The 22326-nt window shown below is 44.8% G+C and overlaps 1 protein-coding gene and 1 long non-coding RNA gene across 51 annotated transcripts in view; one reads left to right on the top strand and one right to left on the bottom strand.

Annotated features, from left to right (window-relative positions):
- Positions 1-12904, top strand: part of ENOX2 (ecto-NOX disulfide-thiol exchanger 2) — a 322971-nt gene extending 310067 nt beyond the window's left edge. For all 50 annotated transcript variants that reach the window (XM_070066497.2, XM_089323927.1, XM_070066506.2 and 47 more), the window contains 4 exons: positions 1717-1824; positions 5277-5385; positions 9520-9605; positions 11321-12904. In XM_070066497.2, the coding sequence (XP_069922598.2) occupies positions 1717-1824; positions 5277-5385; positions 9520-9605; positions 11321-11452 (435 nt within the window). In that variant the 3' untranslated portion in view covers positions 11453-12904. The remainder of the gene's footprint in view (positions 1-1716; positions 1825-5276; positions 5386-9519; positions 9606-11320) is intronic.
- A 1694-nt stretch (positions 12905-14598) lies between these two features.
- Positions 14599-22326, bottom strand: part of LOC103351970 (uncharacterized) — a 100416-nt gene continuing 92688 nt past the window's right edge. Inside the window, exon 4 of the long non-coding RNA XR_007912131.3 lies at positions 14599-15073. This is a non-coding gene — a long non-coding RNA (uncharacterized LOC103351970). The remainder of the gene's footprint in view (positions 15074-22326) is intronic.

Below are 22326 nucleotides of genomic sequence, written 5' to 3'. Positions count from 1 at the left end.
TAATGCAGCCCTTTAGAAGGAATAGCAGGAATTCTACCTTTAATTTGGGTGGAAGTAAGGATGTTATGGGTTTTCAAGTATCAGTGCTTTGGGCACACAATAGCATTTTATTTGCATTTTATTTGGTTTTCAGTCATCTGTGTGAATGAGTTTACCTCCACATAATTCTAAGTATAAAAGTCAACAAGTGCATCAAACTACAGCGGCATTCAGATATGACATTGTATAATAGAGACTCAATGTCTAGATGTTTTATGTAACTGTCACCACAGTGATTCTCAATTTAAAAGATCAACATCTGTGTTCACTATAGCAAAGGAGTAGCACTTCTGAGTACTGTCATCCCATACTACCATCCATTTTCCTTAAAACATAAATTGTGCAAAAAATTGTTTAACTGAATGCCTTGGAATTATCTCGGAGACAGCCAGTTGGTGGTTGGAAGTTACAAATTATGAATGGAGAGTCTCTTCAGCACTAGCAGGCCCCAGTTATTACTTCTGCCATCATTGCCTTCCTGTGTGACAACTAATATCACATTAATATTTCACCTTTCCTATTAGCAAAATGTGTAAAGTAATGTTTACTTTCCTTTTACTGTCACCATGGAGTTTAATTAGACCATGTAAATTATATCAGAGATCTTTTTACCAAAAAAATGCATTTCCTCAGCTATACTTCAAAGAAATTTGACACTGTGTGTTGTACTGTGTTTTTTAAGCTCTTCTAATGGCCTTTTGCAAGGCTCTGAAAAGCTAGACTTTGGAAACATTTTTGTTGTTTTGATCCCTCTTCCTTTTTTTTGAAACTGCCACATAAAGACAGTTGTGCTACTTACATGCAATTCGAAGATGATGAGCTTATTTTTTTTTTTTATTTCATCACCTCAAAGATCTCAGGGGGAATTAGGTTTCTGCCCCCTAAAAAATCAAATTCACTCATTTGGATAACTTTTTGTTGGAAAATAGCCTTGTAAACTGACAAAAATTTCTCCCATCTTATCCCAAAAGATGTATAGTATAATATGCTGCTTAAGAACATGGAATCTGCAGTTCACCCAGCTTGGTTTTAAATCCCAGCTCTACCACTTCACTGTCTGAATGGCCTTTGGGAATCTATGAGACGTCCCTAATCCCCAAGGCTTACAGTATCACATGGTTATTGTGGGGCTTAAATGAGAGCATAAATATAAGCCCTTAACAGAATGCTTAACACATAGTAGGCACTCAATAAAGAATATTATTGTAATTATTAATAATGACAAACCCAATTCCCTGCCTTCTGATAGGAAAACTAATGTGTGAAAGTTGGATTCTTTAGCACTTTCCTCACAGAAATTGAACATGGCTTTTAAATGGTTATTTTCAAGGCTGTTCTACAATATCAACTTCACTTCTGTGCAGCAATGACAATATTACCCACACAGTATTAACTGCACCCTGCCCTCACCCCTGGCCAGAATATAGGAGAAGTCAAGTCACTGACTGGATCAGTTAGTTTCTTTGGGCCTTTCTAAAATATGAACAGATTTGTAGGAGTCAGATAAAATAATTTAAAGTGAGGAGAGTCCCTTTATGCTTCCAAACACTGCATGGAAAAATGATTGTGCTGAGGGGAAATGAGGCACGATCACTTGATACCAAACCTCAGCCAAGCATTTTAAGGGAAGTTTAGCTCCTTAATTACTGACTTGATTATCTTGGGTCTGTCTTGTAGCACCTACTCAAAGTCCAAGAAGAATACAAAAGGAAAGAAGCTGAGCTTGAAAAACTCAAAGACGACAAGTTACAGGTGGAAAAAATGTTGGAAAATCTGAAAGAAAAGGTACCTGAGTGCTAAGTGAACCTTTTCCCTTACCACTTTCTCTCCTTTGCAGTGACAGTAAAAATACCTTGAAAGAAATGGAATTTTTGCCTGATTGGGGTTCAGAATCCCTCTTCTGGGTAATTCTTGAATCAAGGGCTCTGCTTTTAGATATGAGTCCTTGGCACGTCTAAGGGTTCTGGAGAATATATTTTTCAATGAAGAAGAAATCAGTCCATTCCTAAAATTCCTCAGCCTCTTCTCTTGGGCAAGACAAGAGTGTACACATCTTCCCTGCTTCATTTCAAGCAAATAGCAACATCGAAACCTCAAATGCCACACAATGTCTTTACTTGAGCCCTTTATAAAGTACAGCTAGGATATTCACATTTCTTTGAAGAGTCTCCATTTAGTGTAGTAATGAGCAGCTGCAGACAAGAGTAATAGCCAACCTCCAAAGGCGGGAAGCCTTGGGAAGAAACAAGGAGACGCGTATTCTAAAGCTGGAAGACAGCAACAGGGAAGACAAAGTGGGACTTAAGCCAGAACCTGGAGCAATAAGAGCCACCTTTGAGGACCTCTTAGCAGTCTACTGATATGTAGACACATTAGTGTATCATAGCCATAAACCAGATGAATGCTCTACTTAAGGTGTTTAAGGTCTGTGAATGGGCATCTCCTTATTGTACCTCTCCAATGTGCTTGATGCCTGAACACTGAGCTGAAGTTACACCTCTGAAAAACAAGGCCCATTGACCAGAACTGACGTTAGTCTCTCAGATGAATAGAAGATTAGGAACTTGGATCAAGAGTCAGGAATCAGTAGTGATACAAATCCTAAGAGCTGATGCTCCGTATCTTCTGTGTTCAGTTCAGGAAGACGCCAGGCATGCAGGCCCTGGATGTGTTTATCAGCACAGCGACTTCCCCTAGAGTGCCATTAGCAACCAGCAACCTTGGTGTACTTCAAATGAATGACTGAAAGTATTTTCTGGAGGCCATTTGCAATATGCTTTTAATTCTTCCACTTCATAAAACCAACTCGCTTTCCAGTTTTGTAGGTACTATTAAAGAAACGAGCACAATCCCAGAGAATTTCATTTATCAAGGATTTAATTGAAAAGTGCCAAAACTGCTCTACTTATCAGGACTTCCCTCATACTATCAGAGTTTCTAAAATATCCCAGAGCTGCTACATAGCTCTGTTTTGCTTCCTGCATAAAATGGAATGGGTAGCCAGAACACTGTAGAGAGATGGAGGATTATACTAATGACTTGATGCTTAGAATCATTTATTTATTTACTTTTAACTGATGCATTACAAATTGTAAATATTTAGGGGGTAATGTGGTATTTCTGCACATGGTTTAATGCTCAAATCAGGGTAAGGCTATCTATCTCCCCAGACATTGTAGGATTGATATTACAGATTGACTTAAGGACATTTTTAGTGTAACCAGCTTTCTCCTTTGTAAAGTGTTTCATTTAAAGAAGCAAAGGGTCTAGTGAACTAGTAGAAACTTGCCATATTGTGCCTCAGGATAAGTGCTTCCAGTTCTGAAACTGAATATACCATAAAGTGGCAGCTAAAAATGACAAAGAGAAAAATCCAACTGATAATCAAAACATAGCCAGGGTATGTTTTTTCCTGTTATTTTAAGCAAAGCCTCTTTTAGAGAAATTCATGACAGTTCATTATAAACTGATCTTCTTTTAGAAGCTGATTTGTGACCAAATATTTCAACCTGACACAATTAGGTTAGGAAGCAAAGTGCCATCACATTAGACTGCAAAAATAATCTCAGGTTGAAAGGAAAGCAATAAGTTTTGGTGAGGAGGGATTTTTTGTTTTGTTTTTGTTTGCTTTTATTGACAGTAAGCCACGAAGTGAGTTATTAGTCAGTGTTTTGCAATATAACAGTGTGGCTTACGTCTGCCTCACTGATGAAAGGACTGGCTCTCTGAAAGTGCTAGGAAAATTCAAGGTGATAAGCATCCCTTCAATATGCCTTCTAATTTTTAAAATGCCAGCTATAATAAAATTGAAGTCAGGTTTCAGTAAGACTACAGTTCTATTAAAGATGGCTAAAATGTCTCAGGATATCTTCACATCTTAAATCAACCCTCAATCTGTTAAACTCTCCACTTAAGAAATGGATTACAGGATTGTTTAATATTTTAAGGGGGTTACAAACAGAAGTGAGACCTGTGGCTTAGGAGTGAGCCAGTATTTTAAATCAAACTTGGCATAATGGTTACTGCCTGGATTGGATTCTAAAGGCTAAAGATTGAGTAGGTCATCAAGAAAGGGTTCCCCTCTGACTATAGCCAGGAAGTCTGTAAATCCACCAAACAACATGTCTCGCAGCGTAGACCATTCATTTCATTCACAGACAGCATCCTGGAAGCTTTGATGACATCTTTAAAGAAAATGGAAAGAATCCTGTCCCTGCTGAGGGCTCATATAAGGGAAAAAGTGACAAAGCATCTGAGTCAGCCAGGATCTGCACCACCCCCCACCTGCCCAGAGCATTTGCTTTTACAACGTAAAAGTGAAGCAGCGAGGCTAAAGCAATGATTTCTTTTATTGTTTCTTCTGAAGGCTCTTCTTCACATGCATAATACAAAGACGATGTTGTGTGTACTCAAAGAGAGAAAGGTCCATGAAAGGTGTGGAGATACATTTCAGTTTGATTCCTGACCATGGATCCCACCTGAGTATCTCTTAGGAAATCTACCGACTATGCCCAGAAAAACTTTCAACAACAAAGAAGGCTGCTGCTGAGTGCTGATGTTTTAAGTCACAGTCCTTTCTTGCTATAAAGTCAGGAATATTCTAGCTGCTAGCATCCTTATCAGAGAGAGGAGTCGCTAATCAATAGATAGAGGCTATAATGTTTACTTCAAAAGCCAACAGTTGATGGCCTGTGAGTGGATTGACTACATGGGGATTCTCCATTCAAAGATGGGGTTTACCATCAGCAGAATGTGGACCTAAAATGTACAAAGAATGGGCCTTTCAACAGTGCATATCCTAGAATGAAATCCTGGCTCCACCATTTCCTAGTAATGTGATCTTAGCCAGTTTACCTCTGAGCCTCACTTTCCTCAGCTGGAGGATGGAGATACATACAAAACAGTGTCTGGCATCTACTTAGTGGACAATAAATACTGGGTCAGCTTCCCCAGGTTACTTGCATGGAGTCAAGAAGATGACGGCAGGGTGGGGGCGGGGGGAGCAGGTGGAGATAAATGCTTAAATTTCTCTATGTTGAAGCCATGTAAAGAAGCTTCAGGTTATCTGGGGTACTTTGGTTAAGTTAGGCTATTTTCCTTCCATCCAATAATAAAATTGGCAGTACTGCTTTTGCAATTAAGAAGTTACCTGTTGTATAATTTGTTGTATAATTCATTAAGAGCAACACAATCACTACATGAGATGAGGTGACCTAGGAGACATGTTATTCCCGCAGGAAAGCTGTGCTTCTAGACTGTGTGCATCAAGCCAAGAGAGTGATTACCCTCTTGAGAAGACCATGAACAGCAGTCCCATCAAATCTGAACGAGAGGCGCTGCTAGTGGGTAAGGAAGCCAACACATGCATCCAGTGCACAGGGCACGGTGGAGGGGGAGGGGTTTACCTGAGATTAATAAGCATATGCTATGTGTTCATGAGGCATGACGGTTTGAGAACCCAGAATCCCAAGGATGATGGAGTAAGAGCAAGTACACAGTTCCATAAAATTTCTTAACAGCAGCTAACAGCAGCTCCCAGCAGCTCTTCAGGTTTCCTGTAGCCAGTACCACGCCGAGTGTACCAGTAAAAGCACTATGCTAAGACAGGGTCAGCAGAAGCAGCACAGGGTGTTTGTTTTTTTATAAAAATCTCTGTGCAAGGATAGCTCAGCCCTCTCATGTCCACTGAGGGATTCAGTGCAGACCCTGTTTGGCAAACAGCCTTTCCAGATGAGTCTCTGGAGCAAGCATGTGCCTCCCAAGTTTTTCCGGGTTACTGGCTGAGCTGTTTTCACTCTGACACTTCTGCCACCGTAGGAGAGGTTTTCCCCACTTCCCGGCACCACAGACATAGCCTGTTGTCCAAGACCACTTCTCCAAATCTCTGTCAGCAACTAGGTTCCTATCATTTAATTCACTACAGCTCTGACACTACCTGAAGTTACCACCAGATCCCATCGGTTCAAGGGCTCAATCTCACAAGACTGTCCGCACCTTAGAAGCCAGGCTCAAATGTCAGGCACCCAAGCAACCACACCCTGTGTGATTTGGCTACAAAGTCAAAGGGTCCTACGACTCCCCACCCAGGTTTGATAATTTACTAGAATGAAGTCAGGACAGTACCATACTTATTCTCACCAGTTTATCATAAAGGAAACAATTTAGGAAGAGCCAATGGAAGAGGTGCTTACGGCAAGGTACTGGAAAGGGATGTGCGGAGCTTCCGTACCAATTCTGGGTGCGGTACTTTCCCAGTTATCTCCCAACTGGGAGGCCCTCCGACCCCCATTGTTTAGGAATTTTTATGGAAGTGTGATTACGTGGTCGTCATTGTTGAAATCGTTGGCCACTGTTGGTTAAGTCAGTCTTCAGTGCCTTTCCGCTCCCTGTTGTGGGGTGTGCTCTAATCCTGCCTTGGTCCTGGCAGCCAGCCCCCATACTGAAGCTATCTATCCAGTGGCCCCGCCACCGGTCATCTCATTAGCACACAAAGGCACTCTTAGGGCTTTGGAAATTCCAAGGATTTTAGGAGCTGTGTGCCAGGAACCAGGAGCAAAACTGATTTTTTTATTATTATATCACATTGGTTGATGACTCAGAAGGCTGTGTGTGAACACTGCTCGGTTCCAAATAGCTAATGCATGATCACACTGTAAGAAAATTTATTCAGAGGCAAGTTAGCACAAATGGTTAAAGAATCAGATAGGGCTGGCCTAGTGTCGCAGCAAGTGAAGCCCCCTCTTGCAATTCCATATCAGAGTTCCAGATGCTCTCTGCTCATGCACCTGGAAAGGCAGCAGATAATGGCCCAAGTGCTTGGGCCCCTGCCACCCATGTAGGAGACTCAAATGGAGTTCCTGGACCCTGGGAACAGTTCCTTCAGCCTGGGCCAGGCAATACTGTGGTGGCCACCTGGGGAGTAAACCAGTGGATAGAAGATCTCATACTCTCCCTCTCTCTCTCTTGCTTGCTCTGCCTTTCAGATACATAGATAGATAGATAGATAGATAGATAGATAGATAGATAGATAGATCTTTTTTTAAAAAAAAAGAATCAAACAGACCTGGCTTCCCTTCTTGGCCCCACTATTTCTTTTCTGAGCTTCAGTTCTTCCATCTGCAAAATGGACATACTAATGTTACCTACCTCAAATGGCAGTGGCAAGTATTAAATGGAACAATTCAACCAAACCCATTAGCACAGACCTGATCCCGTACATGGTAAGCCCTCAGTAAATAGAACCACTTTGCACCTACAGCATGTAGAGGTAACCATCGCTTGTTGGCGTTTTATTCTATTTGGAGAGCAGTGGCAGTCTGAGGTTCTAAAATATGCAGTCATTTAAGAAGGGCTGTCCTTACAGCACAGCAGATAATCCTAGCTGCCTTCAAGGAAGGTAAGCACACGGTAGTGCCACTCCACTCACAAAAGTCCTCCTTACCCACTGGCTTCTGCATATTTTAAGATATATCTGCCTCCCTTGGAAATAGATATTATACTCAGACTTAACTCTTTGATATGTTAATAAAGATGCACCGGGAGATTTGCCATTGAGTCTTTAAGAAAAGTGACAACTTTTAGCGTTTTCCAACTTAAAATTCTTAACAAATTGGCATGGCAACAGGGAGACCTGTCAGAGAAGTTCTGAGAGTAGAAGGAACCCTCTGCAAGTGGATAGGCCTAGAAAAAAAGATTCTTAAAGTACATGTTTCTTGTTTTGTTTTTTAAGGAAGGTAGTTTTGGACCGACAGAGGGAGGGGGAAATCTGTTTTTAAAAATGGTTCTTTGGATGTGGACCAACAAAAATGTTTAGTGTTTCTAAAACTATGGAGCTATTTCTTGGCATTTGATGGCTTTTCTTGCCATGATGTCTGCAGTTTCTTTGAAAGTGGACTGTCTTCCAGAATTTTTCCCAGCTCGCCTGAGTGTTTAGAAATTCAGTTTACCTAGTAATCTAAGAAGAAAGCAGCGTGTGCTGTAATAAGGGCCCTTTTGAACTGATTTTGAGTCCACCATCAGTTCCTCCTGGCACTCCCAGACACACTCCTTGCCGTCTAATATTTGGAAGATTTTCACACAAAGAACTGATTGAACTTCAAAGTACAACTTAAATGTATGCTATTCTTTGTCAGCCTCTTAAAGGGATAGAAAAGTTGTGGTTTATGAGCCAAATTAAATTGCACTTTTATTCCCTGACCGTTTTCCGCAGACTCCAGTCCAGAGCTATTTGATGTACCTAAGATCTTATGAAAGGAGGTGAATCCAAAAAGTTTTAAAAAGAAATAGTCTACTCATGAACAATTTCCACCTGTTGCCAGAAAATGGAGTATTGAAATAATTAACCTGGTGGCCAGAGCAATCAAGGCAGCATTGTGCAGCTGCCAGTCACCCCAGAGGCAGACCGGGGAGAGATGCTGCGCGTTCCTCAAGGCTGGAAATTGCTATCAGAATTCTGTATGCGAAGCCATTAGGGGCTCTAAGCACAAAATGCTAGTGACCACTCAAGGCAGCCATGAATGAAATGTTTGGCTTTTCCCTACCGAGCCACGCGCAAAATGAAACCTCAATACAATCAGCAGATTCTTTTGGGAGAGGCACTAGGTTAATCAGGCAAAGTACATGATTTGTGTGTTTGCTACAACAGCAAGACATTATTAATGCCTACGAGGCTGAAGTCTTAATTTAAAGATTGCACAAAGGAATTGGAAAAACCCGACACAATCTAAATTCATTGTAAAATTCCAGAATTTAAATGGCCTCTAGCCATCACTAAATATGGAAGCCACTTCAAATGCCAGCCTTCCTACATGTGATACAGTACAGTGAGAAGCAGCAAGTGTGGCGATTGAGAGCAAATGTCTGAGTTCAAATACCAGCTCTGACACTTATCAGCTGTGTGACCTTGGACAATCTGCTTCAACTTTCTGTGTCTCAAATGCACCTTACCTGTGAAATGGGATGGCAATACCTCCTGCACAGGGTTATTATAAAGATCAAATGAGTAGGCCGGCGCCGCGGCTCACTTGGCTAATCCTCCGCCTTGCGGCGCCAGCACACCGGGTTCTAGTCCCAGTTGGGGTGCCGGGTTCTGTCCCAGTTGCACTTCCAGTCCAGCTCTCTGCTGTGGCCCGGGAGTGCAGTGGAGGATGGCCCAGGTGCTTGGGCCCTGCACCTGCATGGGAGACCAGGAGGAAGCACCTGGCTCCTGGGTTCAGATCGGCACAGCGCCAGCCATAGCGGCCATTTGGGGGGTGAACCAATGGAAGGAAGACCTTTCTCTCTGTCTCTCTCTCTCTGTTTAACTCTGCCTGTCAAAAAAAAAAAAGATCAAATGAGTAAAATATATGTAAACTTAGAATAGCACCCAGTATTTGTATTGTACACATACACGTGAGACAGCTCTTGCTGGCTATTCGCTAGCATGTGGAACCTCAAGGAATACAGGGGTCAAGTGTAACCTGCATGGTCTTGTCTCTGTAGGAATTATTTCCACATTCCTTCACGTTCATCCTTTTGGAGCAAGCATTGAATATATCTGTTCCTACTTGCATCGTCTTGATAATCAGGTATGTGGGGGCCCAAAATGGGGGTGCAAGAGAATGCAGGCTTCCTTGTGAATAGGTGACTTTACTGTCCACAAGCAAAATATTAAAAAGATGAAACAGTGAGCTAAGATCATGTATAACACAGACTAAATATTTGCTCATAGCTGATCTCATAGGTTAGTTCCCGCCCCAGATGCTAGTCCTTGGGGTCACTCTGCAGCAAGGTAAGTACCAACTCCCTAGGAAGTCAAGGGTGTCTGTTAGAGGCTGGAGGGGACTTGGACCCCTCAGAGTGAATAGGCTCATGAGGCAGGTTTTTTAGACGCAGCATTCAGTTTAACCTGTTCGTGGAGTATACTCACTATTTCCCAGGCCTGGGCCTCTTGAGAAGTGCCATGGAGTGCAGACTCCTAGTGGATGCCCAGAATGTTGGGCCGTGTAAGCACCCACCCTCTCCACGGTGGCACTGGCCCAGCTGGGCGTCTTACTGCTTCCCCATGCTCCCAGTGTGGCGCTGCATCCTTCGCCGTGGCGCTTGTTTCCGCTCTGGCTAGCACTGCTCCTCCTTCCCTGTGCAAACGATTCTGCTCTGCAGTAATCAGCCCAGGTGGCAGTGAAGGAGAAGATACGTGGCCAGTGGCAATACTATGAAATTAAACTCTGGGTCAGTCAGAAGTCTCTGGTTGTTTTTTAATTTACAGAAAAAAAATACATACATCATGCTTAACAACGCAAGCGGTATAGAAATAAAGGGAAAGTGAAACTTACTTACAATCCGCGCCTCGGGGTAATCACTGTTACTAATTTGGCATACTTTCCAGACCCTCTTCTATATGTGTGCCGTACCTGTAGCCTATTTACATATCTGTGAACATTCTCTGTGATTCTGATGTGGGCATTCTATCGCGCATGGTACCTTGCAGCCTGCTTCTTTCGCTTAACTGGGGCAGGTCTGCTGTCAGCACTGAAAAGGAGGCCTGACCGCTCCTATCCTAGACCCAGTTCCTCCTTGGCTTCCCGACAGAGTAGTACTGGGAGAGCCTGCAGTAGCGCCAACAGAGCTGGAGGCCCCCTCCCTCCAGCCTCTGGAACAACTCTAGTTTTCTTGAAGGAGTCCCTGGTGCTTTTCAGGCAAGGCCCGGTAACCAGGTTCATGGCTATTCAAGAATGCTTCCCAGAATTATTTTATGTTTGCTGATGTATTGAGGTGTGTGTGTGTATGTGTGTGTGTGTGTGTGTGTGTGTGAGAGAGAGAGAGAGAGAGAGAGAGAGAGAGAGAGAGAGATTTTCAAGGGGCGGGGAGGATGGCGCCAATGCACAGAAGTAGGAACACAGAGTATTCCTCGTTCCTGTTATTTTTTCCTTTGTGAACCAATGTGTGTGGGAAGAATTCTGCTCTGCTGGCAGCCGTTTCTGCCTCCCTCCCCTCCCAGATTACTTGGCAGCTTCAGTGGGCTTGCACATAGCATCACCGGCACTGAGCAGTGACTACAAACCCAGGCCTCTCTGCATGACTGACACCAGCTCTTTCCAGTAGTCAGCTCAGTGGCCTCTATCTGGTGGTCAGGCAGAGGAACACTGCTGTCTGTCTGGCAGTCATTCTACCAACACACACACACACACATACACCCATGCATATCAGCATTCTCAAGCAGGCAATGCCAGGGAAAAGAAAAAGGCACCAGGTTGGGAGAGCGGAACTGGCTTTCAATGGAGGTGTCCTCTCTGTCCTGCAGATCTGCACCAGTGATGTGGAAGGTCTCATGCGTAGACTCCAGCATACCTTCAAGCAGGAAATGACTGGAGTTGGAGCCAGCCTGGAGAAGAGATGGAAATTCTGTGGCTTTGAGGGCTTGAAACTGACCTGAATCTCTTTGCCTAACAACTTAGGATCCTGGAAATAAATGTATGTTGGACAAGATTAGAAAGCGATTTATATTTTCGATGGTTTTCAAGTGGAAATTGCTTTACATTTGGTATTTCATTCCTGGAATATCGGCAGAGTTAACATAAGGATCCTAGAACAGCACCTCGAGCTACAGGCCCTAAGAAGAAATTGCCTCAAACCTCCAGTGCTGTAACTTCTCCCCTTTCTGGCAATTGGTTGTCTTTTCTTATTAGTGCTATTGAAAACGTCCTGAGGCTAAAGAGTGTTTGGAAGTGTTTTCAGTGTCTGTACTACTGTTGTAGACCTTGGCATTTTATTTTCAACACTGTTAACTGAAATGTTTTCGATGATTTGTATGTGATTTGTGTTTGCAACCCTCTCTTCACATCAGTGTTGCTGCTGGTGAAAGGAACGGGAGGGACCTCAGTATTCCGTGTAACTGCCATTGTCTTTCCCATCCCCAGTAGACCAGTAACTGAGTAACACATCAGTGTCTTCTAGAAGGTGCTTAACCAAGTTTACCCTGTAAATGACAAAGCATGGTTTGTGGCTTTTTGCAAAATTACTATGAACCAAAAGTTGACAAATGTTCCAAAGTTATTTTCTCTAATATAGCAAACAAAAGCTCTATTTCAGAATTTTACAAACAAAACCTGGATGTATGTATTCATTCGCAGAAGGCAAGTATCCAGTTTGACTGGCATGTGTTCGTGCTATTCAGAATCACTTGTAAATAGTCTGCTTTTAAAGGAGGGCATGTTTAGTTTTCTATGAATTAAAATACACTCGCATGTGGGCTCGCACACAATGCGCGCACACCCACACACCTTAGCCAAAGGGATTTATTTTAACATCCATTCCCCTGTGGCCTCCTTACAGTCCCTTTTCCTGTGCTGTCCGTGAGTTGACTTGCAAACCGTGTACCGCTATAAGTGCTATGTTGGCTTCATGCCGAATGTCTGCAAAGAGTTGATATGAGTGTTAATAGTAATGGCTTAATGTGTAACAATGGGCCAAGGCACGTGGGGCTTCCTGCCCACAGGTCAGCTCCATGTGGTGTGCTGATCGCTGGTGGTACCTCCTCTTCTGCAGTGCCCAACCACAGACTGCAATGGCAGGGTGCAAGCAGGCCAATCAGGAAGTCCTGCTCAGTCAGTGGAAAAGGGAGAAGACAGGGTAAGGGTGGAGCTAATATCCTGAGATGGCCTGTGTGTGTGTGTGTGTGTGTGTGTGTGTGTCTGGTGGCAATGGTGGTAGTGGCAGCACCTAAAATAACACAAACATGCCCTCCCTAAGTTTCTATTGAAGGTAAGAGAATGTACTGAATTAGCAAAGCCAGTGCACAACACGTCCCAAACAGACTTTGTAAATGAAATGTCAGTAGTGTTCAAAGTTGTATTTTTAAAAGATAAATATCTCTTTTTATACCTCAGTTTGGTGTTCTGTTTTGAATAACTAAGTATTCCCTGAGTAGGTCGTCTCCAGTTCTTCCTTGGGGTTCCCAGGCTGTTGGAAGAAGATGCCCAAGCTGCCTTGACAACTAGAATTGCGTCCAGAGCAGCCCATTCGTGCTGAAAGCTGGCTCCCCCCTGCAGCGCCCACTGTGGCACCAGCACGAAGCGAGGGTTGTTTCTGCACAGCTTCCTCACGGAAGCGTCTCTGTCACCAGCGCTGTGGAAGCCTCTGATTCATCAGGCTCAGGGGCTCTTGCACAGCCTTAGTTTCACAATATCTATGCCATCAAGGGAAATGTTCCGCTCATCAGTTACTTCTTATTTAATTACAATAAATAAAAGTGGGATTTTAAGACAACAGCTGCCACACCTAAACACTGCTCTCCTTCACTTCATCTGCTTACATTGTGTATTTTCACTTTCTGATCCCCCTGTCGGTGTCATACACAGCCTGATTGGGAGGTTCACTGTGATTGGACTACGCTATAGTGCCCGATTACTTGATCAAACTGATATAGGTGTTGGTGCAAAGATATTTTGTTCATTTTACTTGAAAGGCAGAGAGACAGAGACAGAGGTCTTCTATCCACGGTTCACTTCCCAAATGCCCACAAGAGCCAGGGCTGAGTCTGGCCAAAGCCAGAAGCCTGAAACTTAACCTAGATTTCTCATGTGGGTGGCGGGGAGCCACCTGCCTGGACCATCACCCTCTGCCTCCTAGAGTTTGCATTAGGAGGAAGCTGGACTCTGGAACTGGAGCTGGCTGTGGAACCGAGGCACTCTGATAGGGGATACGGGCATCCCAAGTGGCATCTTAACAGCTGCGTCAATGCCTGCCCCCAGAGGTATCTTTTTTTTTGAGATTTATTTATTCATTTGAAAGAGTTACACAGAGAGAGAAGGTGAGGCAGAGAGAGAGAGAGAGAGAGAGAGAGGTCTTCCATTTGCTGGTTCACTCCAATTAGCCAAAATGGCTGGAACTGTGCCGATGGGAAGCCAGGAGCCAGAAGCTTCTTCCATGTCTCCCACGCAGGTGCAGGGTCCCAAGGACTTGGGCCATCTTCTACTGCTTTCCCAGGCCACAGCAGAGAGCTGGATCGGAAGTAGAGCAGCCGTGTCTCAAACCAGCACCCATACGGGATGCTGGCACTGCAGGCGGTGGCTTTACCCACTATGCCACAGCGCTGGCCCCAGAGGTGTCTTTTCAATATGATTCACACTTAAAACCAGCATAGAGTGAGTAAAGCAGATCCCCCACCATGATGTGGGTGTGCCTCATCCAACCAGCTGCAGGCCTTAATTGGAAAGACTAAGGTCACCCAAGGAAGGAATTCTGCCTCCAGACAGCCGCAAACTGGACTCAAAATTGCCACTGGTTCAGCTTCTCTGGAGAACCATAATATATGAGTCCAGAGTTGTTATAAGGTGTAAAAATGGAATACACTTGTGTTGTGTCGTATAATCAAACTGTAGCACATACCATCTCTCATAATCCTTCTCATTCACCAGAGAAATCTGCTAATGATGCTATTTTACCTTACAAATTCTCAGTGCTATTTATGATTCTGTTGTTCCCCCAAAATTTTGAAATATTGCAGATTTGTTATTTTTATGATACAGTAGTTAGATTTTTTCCCAGATAATGAGTAGAAGCCTTCTGTTGTTCTACAAATGGTTGTTTCTTTTTTTTATTTTTTATTTAGTAAATATAAATTTCCAAAGTACAGTTTATGGATTACAACAGCTTCCCCCCCCCCCATAATTTCCCTCCCACTCGCACCCCTCCCATCTCCCACTCCCTCTCCCATTCCATTCACATCAAGATTCATTTTCAATTATCTTTATACACAGAAGATCAATTTAGTATATATTAAGTAAAGATTTCATCAGTTTGCACCCACACAGAAACACAAAGTGTTAAATACTGTTTCAGTACTAGTTATAGCATTACTTCACATTGGACAACACATTAAGGACAGATCCCACCCGGGAGTGCAGTGGAGGATGGCCCAAGTCCTTGGGCCCTGCACCCCATGGGAGACCAGGAGAAGCACCTGGCTCCTGCCTTCGGATCAGCGCGGCCATTGGAGGGTGAACCAACGGCAAAGGAAGACCTTTCTCTATGTCTCTCTCACTGTCCACTCTGCCTGTAAAAAAAAAAAAAAAGTACACAGTGACTCCTGTTGTTGACTTAACAGTTAACAATTGACACTCTTGTTTATGGCGTCAGTAATCTCCCTAGGCTCTAGTCATGAGTTGCCAAGGCTATGGAAGCCTTTTGAGTTCGCCGACTTCGATCTTATTCATACAGGGTCATAGTCAAAGTGGAAGTTCTCTCCTCCCTTCAGAGAAAGGTACCTCCTTCTTTGATGGCCCCGTTCACAAATGGTTGTTTCATCTTGTTCCCCAGTCCTGTGATATCTCTAGGTCCAATTCTTTTAATTAATATTGCTTGTTTAAAAACTTCAATACAAATGAAAAAGTTAGTTTTCAGAGAAAATTAGACACATATTGATGTTCAAGTTAGAGTATTTTTAAAAGTTCAAGCCACAAAATGTGTGCTATTCATATAATGAAGAATAAACTGTATTATTTGAAAAGACAGTGTATCCATACAAGAACTTTCGACTCACCAGCAGAGCTGTGAGCCCTTGGGATTCTAAGCTGTCTTGGGTAGTCCATGCAATAAACTGATTTCATTTTTCAGAATTGCTACCATCTGCTGAGCGCCTAGTATGCAGTCAGGCTGGGTATCTTTAGGCAAATTACATGGACACACTGAAAGCTTCAATTTCCTTGTAGGCAAAATTAAGGAGGAATATTACATTACCTGTCACAGAGTGGTGGTAAAGATTCACAAGAAGGCATCTGCATTTCCCAACCAACGCCTGGCCCAAAATGAATTTCCAATCAAACTTACTATGATTTGGAGTCAGTTAAAATTGAGGACCTCACCTGCGTTTTGCAAAAATATTTTTTATTCACCCGAGAACTGTGGGGCTACATCATGTTGCAGGATCTCGAAAAAGAAAGTTCATCTGGGGGCCGGTACTGTGGCGTAACGGGTTAAGCTGTCATCTGCAGTGCCAGCATCCCATATGGGCCCTAGTTTGAGTCCCAGCTGCTCCACTTCTGATCCAGCTCCCTGCTCATGCACCTGGGAAATCAGTGGAAGATGGCCCAAGTGCTTGGGTCCCTGCGCCCACGTTTGAGACTGGATGAAGCTCCTGGCTTCTGGCTTTGGCCTGCCCCAGCCTTCAGCCATTGCAGCCATTTGGAGAGTGAACCAGTGGATGGAAGATCTCTATCTCTATAGCTCTGCCTTTCAAATAAATAAGGTAAATCTTTAAGAAAAAAGAAAATTCATCTGTTCGAAGTATTCCAAACATTTACTCTGTTTCAGACACTACCGGGCACTGTGAGATACAAAATGAATGTGGTTGGCTTTTGCCTTCAAGGAGGTAGAAGAGGCACTTTTAACCCATTGAATTAAGTCCAGCACCCTTTAGTGAAAAGCACAAAATCTCAGTGTGTTAATCAACCATGAATTATGTGGATGAGGTGGTAATGATGTCTTGCTCTTGAGACCTGAACTATTTCTGTCTGTGCCCCCACTACCGCCAAGCTGTAAGGTCCATGAAAGTATGGTCCTCATCTGTCTTGCTTACTGCCACATGCCTAGGACCTGGTGCAATGAAGTTGCTCAGTAAATGTTAACTGAGCGCTGTGTACCACTCTAAATAAGCTACATTCTTATGCATACTAATAATGATGAAAGCCAGTGCTGGGGTCAAGTACTGTAGTGCAGTGGCTAAGTTGTCACCTAGGACACCCATATCCCATACTGGACTGCCATTCAAGTCCCAGCCACTCCACTTCCCACCCAGCTTCCTGTCAATGTACCTGGAGAGCAGTAGATGATGGCCCAAGTGCTTAAGACCCTGCCACCTTCGTGGGAGATTCAGATGGAGTTCCTGGCTTCTGACTGCAGCCTGATCCAGCCCCACCTGTTATAGCCATTTGAGGAGTGGAACCGCAGATAGAAGATTTTCTCTCTCTCCCTCTTCCTCCTCTCCCCCCTCCCTCTCCCTCTCCCTCCCTCTCTCCCTCTCACTCCCCCCTCCCTCTCTCTCCCTCTCTCCCTCTGTCTCCCCCCTCCCTCTCTCTCCCCCCTCCCTCCTTCCTCTCTTTTTTTCTCTCTCACTCTCTCATCATTCTGCCTTTCAAGTAAATAAATCTTTTTTTCAAAAAATCTAACATTGATTAGTGATTCCTGCACACTAGAATATATATGAAATGATGTAAAATGCCCAGTAGGATGCCTGGCAAAGTAAATGCCCAATAAAAAGCTATAATCATTGTTCAACTAGTAATCAGCATCACACAGCTTTGATTATGCCAGAGCTACCTTTACCATATTGGAGATTCCGTAAATCCACACAGTAAATGAAAAGAAGAACGAGACCTGCCGGCTCAGAGGACGTCAGGATACTTTATGAAACAACGCTCCAGAAGATGTAGGTAATGCCTGGCCCATGCCTGCCATCGGGAGGAACCTTCCTTCTGCTGTCTCCCAATTGTAGTCTAGTGTCCTTCCAATTCCACCCCTCCCACCACAGGAAAGAACACATCCCATTAACCAGGAGGCCAAAGGGGCCTTATCTCCTCTCCCACGGCCCAAGATCCATCACAGCCTCCCAGTGTTTCAGTTAGACAGTAAGCTTTGAAGCTCTCCGCTTGCCTGAATTTTCTATCTTGCAAGAAGATCTCAAAGGCATGCAGAAGCAATTAATTACTGGGGCCATGGGAAGAAGGAAAAGAAATCCATCCCACATGGGTGTGCGCTCTCAAGGCTACCCAGCCTCCTGGCGATGATATCAGCTCTTGCATGGAAAATGCTATGCAGGACACAGTAGCGCGGATTCTGCCCAGCTGCATTCATTCACGCGTGTTGAATGTTAGACCACCCCAACACCAGTAACCCTCTAAGGGATCAGACCTCTGCAGTCTTAACTCATTAATATTCCGCACTAAATACCTTATATGCTCTCGCCCTTCTTTCAAGTGGTAAAGTGTTTTTCAAAGCAACTCTGTGCACAGGCATTATGTCTTTTGATCTTCCCAACAGTCTGTGAGCCGGCAGGGGCAGGGGCAGCGGGGGAGCCAGCTCCCTCACCCTGATTACAGATAAGGGAAACAATCCCAAAAGGTGAAGAACCACACCTTGGGGCACACTGCTAAGTAGATAACGGAGCTGCAGTGAGGATGCAGGATTCCTGAGGCCTTCCCATCTCTGTCCCATTTAATCTCCAGCCTCAGCCGACTATGACTAAAGAGAATATAAAGAAAGGTTCCTTAACATTTTTGGTGCCATGGCCCTCTTACCTGAATAAGGTTCTGAAATGCATGAAATAAAATACCAAGGATTACTAAGGAAACCAACTATGTTGAAATAATATAGTTATCAAAATATTTTTAAGGCCGGCGCCGCGGCTAACTAGGCTAAACCTCCGCCTTGCGGCACTGGCACACCGGGTTCTAGTCCCGGTCAGGGCACCGGATTCTGTCCCGGTTGCCCCTCTTCCAGGCCAGCTCTCTGCTGTGGCCAGGGAGTGCAGTGGAGGATGGCCCAAGTTCTTGGGCCCTGCATCCCATGGGAGACCAGGAGAAGCACCTGGCTCCTGCCATCGGATCAGCGCGGTGCACCAGCCACAGCGCGCCGGCCGTGGTGGCCATTGGAGGGTGAACCAACGGCAAAGGAAGACCGGTCTCTCTCTCTCACTGTCCACTCTGCCTGTCAAAAAAAAAAAAAGATGAGCTTCATTTCATTAAATTTATAAATTACTTAGACTAGAGCTCATCAGGTGGGAGGCTCTACATAAGTTTTTACTCAATAAAATATGTTTAAAAGATACAATTTATAAGTGATCAAGACACTGCTTCTTTGCACATTTCAAAACTCTCGGGTCAGTGCATAAATGACAGGAGGTTTCCTGCAGCCTGTATTCCTGTGTGAGAAAGTGACAGCTGAGCTTCTGCGTGAGCAAGCGGAAAGCACTGCCTCTCTAGGAAAATGAACCGAAAGCTATCCACAAGCTGTTTCTCTTCAAGCCATCGGTTCTGGCACAGGAACGCGGTCTGGGAGTTGTCGGAGAGCAGTCCCTGAAGGTGTCTGTGCAGTGTGTGGTTGGAAGCATCAAAAAGGCAACAAATTTGAAACACGGGGGGGAATAAAAAAGAAACAAAACATAAGGCATTATCTTATCCCTTTTTGCGAAAGGAAATAAATTTTGTGCTCACACCAGTAAAAGCGTGTGTCCATGTGGCTGGGCCTCAGGACAGGAAACAGCAGTTCTCATGCTGAGTGATGTCTGCTCTGAGGCGACCTGCCAGCCAATGGGGGAAGCAAGGCTGCACTGGACATGCTACTTGTCCCAGAGGAGTTTGAAGAGTTCAGAGAATCAAGGATCCGGGTGACGGTTGGTACATTAATGGAATACGTTCTACCCCCCCCCCCCCCCAAACCAGAACTGTATTGCCTGCGAGGGAAAAAATCTGGAAAGCTGAATTCAGTGTGTTTCACAGAACACAAATGCTCCTTGACTTACGATTGGGCTAATGTCCCAATAAACGCATCCTAAGTTGGAACTGTCATAAGTGGGAAATGCGTTGAATAGCCCTGACCCACCGACCGGCCTATCCCAACAGCACAATTTATTGTAGACTGTGAGTGTTCCCCCCTTGGGATTGTGGGACTGACGGATCTGTGCTCTGCTGCTGCCGCTGCCCAACATCACCAGACAATCAAGCTGCTAGCCCAGGAAGAGATCACAATCCAACATCTGAAGTACAATTTCTACTGAATGTGCATGGCTTTTATATCATCTCAAAGTTGAAAAATCTTCCATCAAACCATTCTAAGTCTGGGGCCATCTATACAGTGCCCCCCCCCTCTGTGTGTGTGTGTGTGTGTGTGTGCAAGCATTACAATCATGCTTCGTGTGTTCAGTACCAATCTTGTTTAGTTTGATCACTTTAAATGAAAACATTTCTAAGACGTTTTACACCCTTTCCTGTGTTCAGCAGAGGAATGCGGGCCTCTCCTGATCTTCCCACGGTGCCTTGTTGCCTCTAACGACATTAGTTAGTGGATGCGACAGGAACAGAGGTCCTAAGTCTACAACTCAGGATCCATATCTTCACCCTGCAGGCCAGTAAGTCATGGACTTCTTTGCGCCCTGGGGTGTATCTGTTTTCAGACTCAATCTCTCTTCCCTTTTTTGCCTGTCTGCTTCTTAATCTCTGGTAGCTTAGGAACCATATATCAGCAAGCCCCTAAAGAACTTAGAGTTAAGAAACAATTGAGTAAAGAACCAAAAGTTAGAGAAAATCACCGACTGGTGGCTCGACTGTTTATGACCGCTCCTGCAACCTGCATGTCTGCTCCACTTCAGACCACACTCAGAGAAAAAGCTCCTTAACCTGGCATTCGGGGCTCTCCTGTTTGGCCCCAGGCTTTGCTCTGATCTTATTTCCCGCTGTTGTCCTTCACGTACCCTGCTTCCACCTGACTGATCTTCTGTGCCTTCCCATACAGCCACAAGCCTAGATCTTACCTGCCTGGAAGGCCTGGCTCAATGCTACCTCCTCCATTAAGCCTTTCCGGATTCCCCTCGCTCCCTCTCCATCGGAATGACCCTCGCCTTCGTGGAGCCCCAGCACCCTTTCTCTGTACCTCTGCCCATCACAGGACTTCTCTACATGGCAGCAGGCTCGTGTATCCGTCACGCTCTGCAGGGATCATGTCTGACTGATTCATTCATACATCCACTTAGCAAATGCCTATGGGGTACCCACTACAGGCCACACAACTGTTCTAGACCTTGATGATGCCACAGTATACAATCAGACAAAACTCCTGGCCTGGAGCTTACGCTCCAGTGAGAGGGGCTATTTGAATCAGCTTAAGCTTCCATAACAAAATGCCATCTATAGGGTAGCTTATTTATTTCTCATAGTTCTGGAAGCTGACAAATTCAAGGCCAAGTTTCTAGCTGGTAAAGTCCCCCACCCTGGCTTGTAGATGACCACCTTCTCGCTGTGTCCTTGCATGGCAGAGGTAGAGAGAGAAAGAGCTCTGTGATCTCTTTTTTTTATTTTTAATAGAGGTTAAGTCACCCTCTTTTTATTTATTTAACATAATTTTTTAAAGATTTATTTTATTTATTTGAAAGGCTAAGTTACAGCGAGAGACAGGGACACATATACACACACAGGATGGGAAGGGAAGGAAGAAAGGAGGGAGGGAGGGAGAGAGAGATTTTTAAGAGGTGAGATAGAGGATAGATATAATAGATAGATATAGATGATATAGATATAGATTAGAGGGAGAGAGAGAGAGAGGAAGGGTTCTAAGCCGAGGAAAATGCATAGGCAAAGGTCCTGAGGCAGGCGCTGACCTTCTGTATTTTGTATTTAAGGACAGCCAGAGGCACAGTATGCCTGGAATACGGGGGCAGGGGTAGATTGGGAAGAGTAGCAAAAGATGAGGTCAGAAAAGTCACAGAAGCTTACATCCTATAGGACTGTGTAAGCCACCATAAGGACTTTAGGGTTTACCCTGTGTGCAAATTGGAGCCTATATAGGATTTTAAGAGAAGGAAGATGGTATAGCAAGCATTCAACAAAGATGACTCCGCATGCTGGGTAGGAAATAGATTTGAAGCGGTAATGGAGGAAATAGGGACTCCAAGAGGAGGCTGCTGCAGTAATACAGGTAAGAAATAAAAACAGGTTGGGGCTGGCGCTGTGGTGCAGCGGGTTAACACCCTGGCCTGAAGCGCCGGCATCCCATATGGGCGCCAGTTCTAGTCCCGGCTGCTCCACCTCTGATCCAGCTCTCTGCTACAGCCTGGGAAAGCAGTAGAAGATGGCCCAAGTCCTTGGGCCCCTGCACCCGCATGGGAGACCCGGAAGAAGCTCCTGGCTCCTGGCTTCGGATCGGTGCAGCTCCAGCCATTGTGGCCATCTGCGGAGTGAACCAGCAGATGGAAGACCTCTCTCTCTCTGCCTCGCCTCTCTCTGTGTAACTCTGACTTTCAAATAAATAAATAAATCTTTAAAAAAGGCCGGCACCGCGGCTCACTAGGCTAATCCTCCGCCTTGCAGCGCCAGCACACCGGGTTCTAGTCCCGGTCAGGGCGCCAGATTCTGTCCCGGTTGCCCCTCTTCCAGGCCAGCTCTCTGCTGTGGCCTGGGAAGGCAGTGGAGGATGGTCCAAGTGCTTGGGCCCTGCACCCCATGGGAGACCAGGAGAAGCACCTGGCTCCTGCCTTCGGATCAGCGCGGTGCACTGGCCACAGCGCACCAGCCGCGGCGGCCATTGGAGGGTGAACCAACA

Source organism: Oryctolagus cuniculus, chromosome X (genome assembly GCF_051225735.1).
Source record: "Oryctolagus cuniculus isolate XC-2025 breed Fujian yellow rabbit chromosome X, ASM5122573v1, whole genome shotgun sequence".
Taxonomy (NCBI): domain Eukaryota; kingdom Metazoa; phylum Chordata; class Mammalia; order Lagomorpha; family Leporidae; genus Oryctolagus; species Oryctolagus cuniculus.
This window is presented reverse-complemented; position numbering and strand designations above follow the sequence as displayed.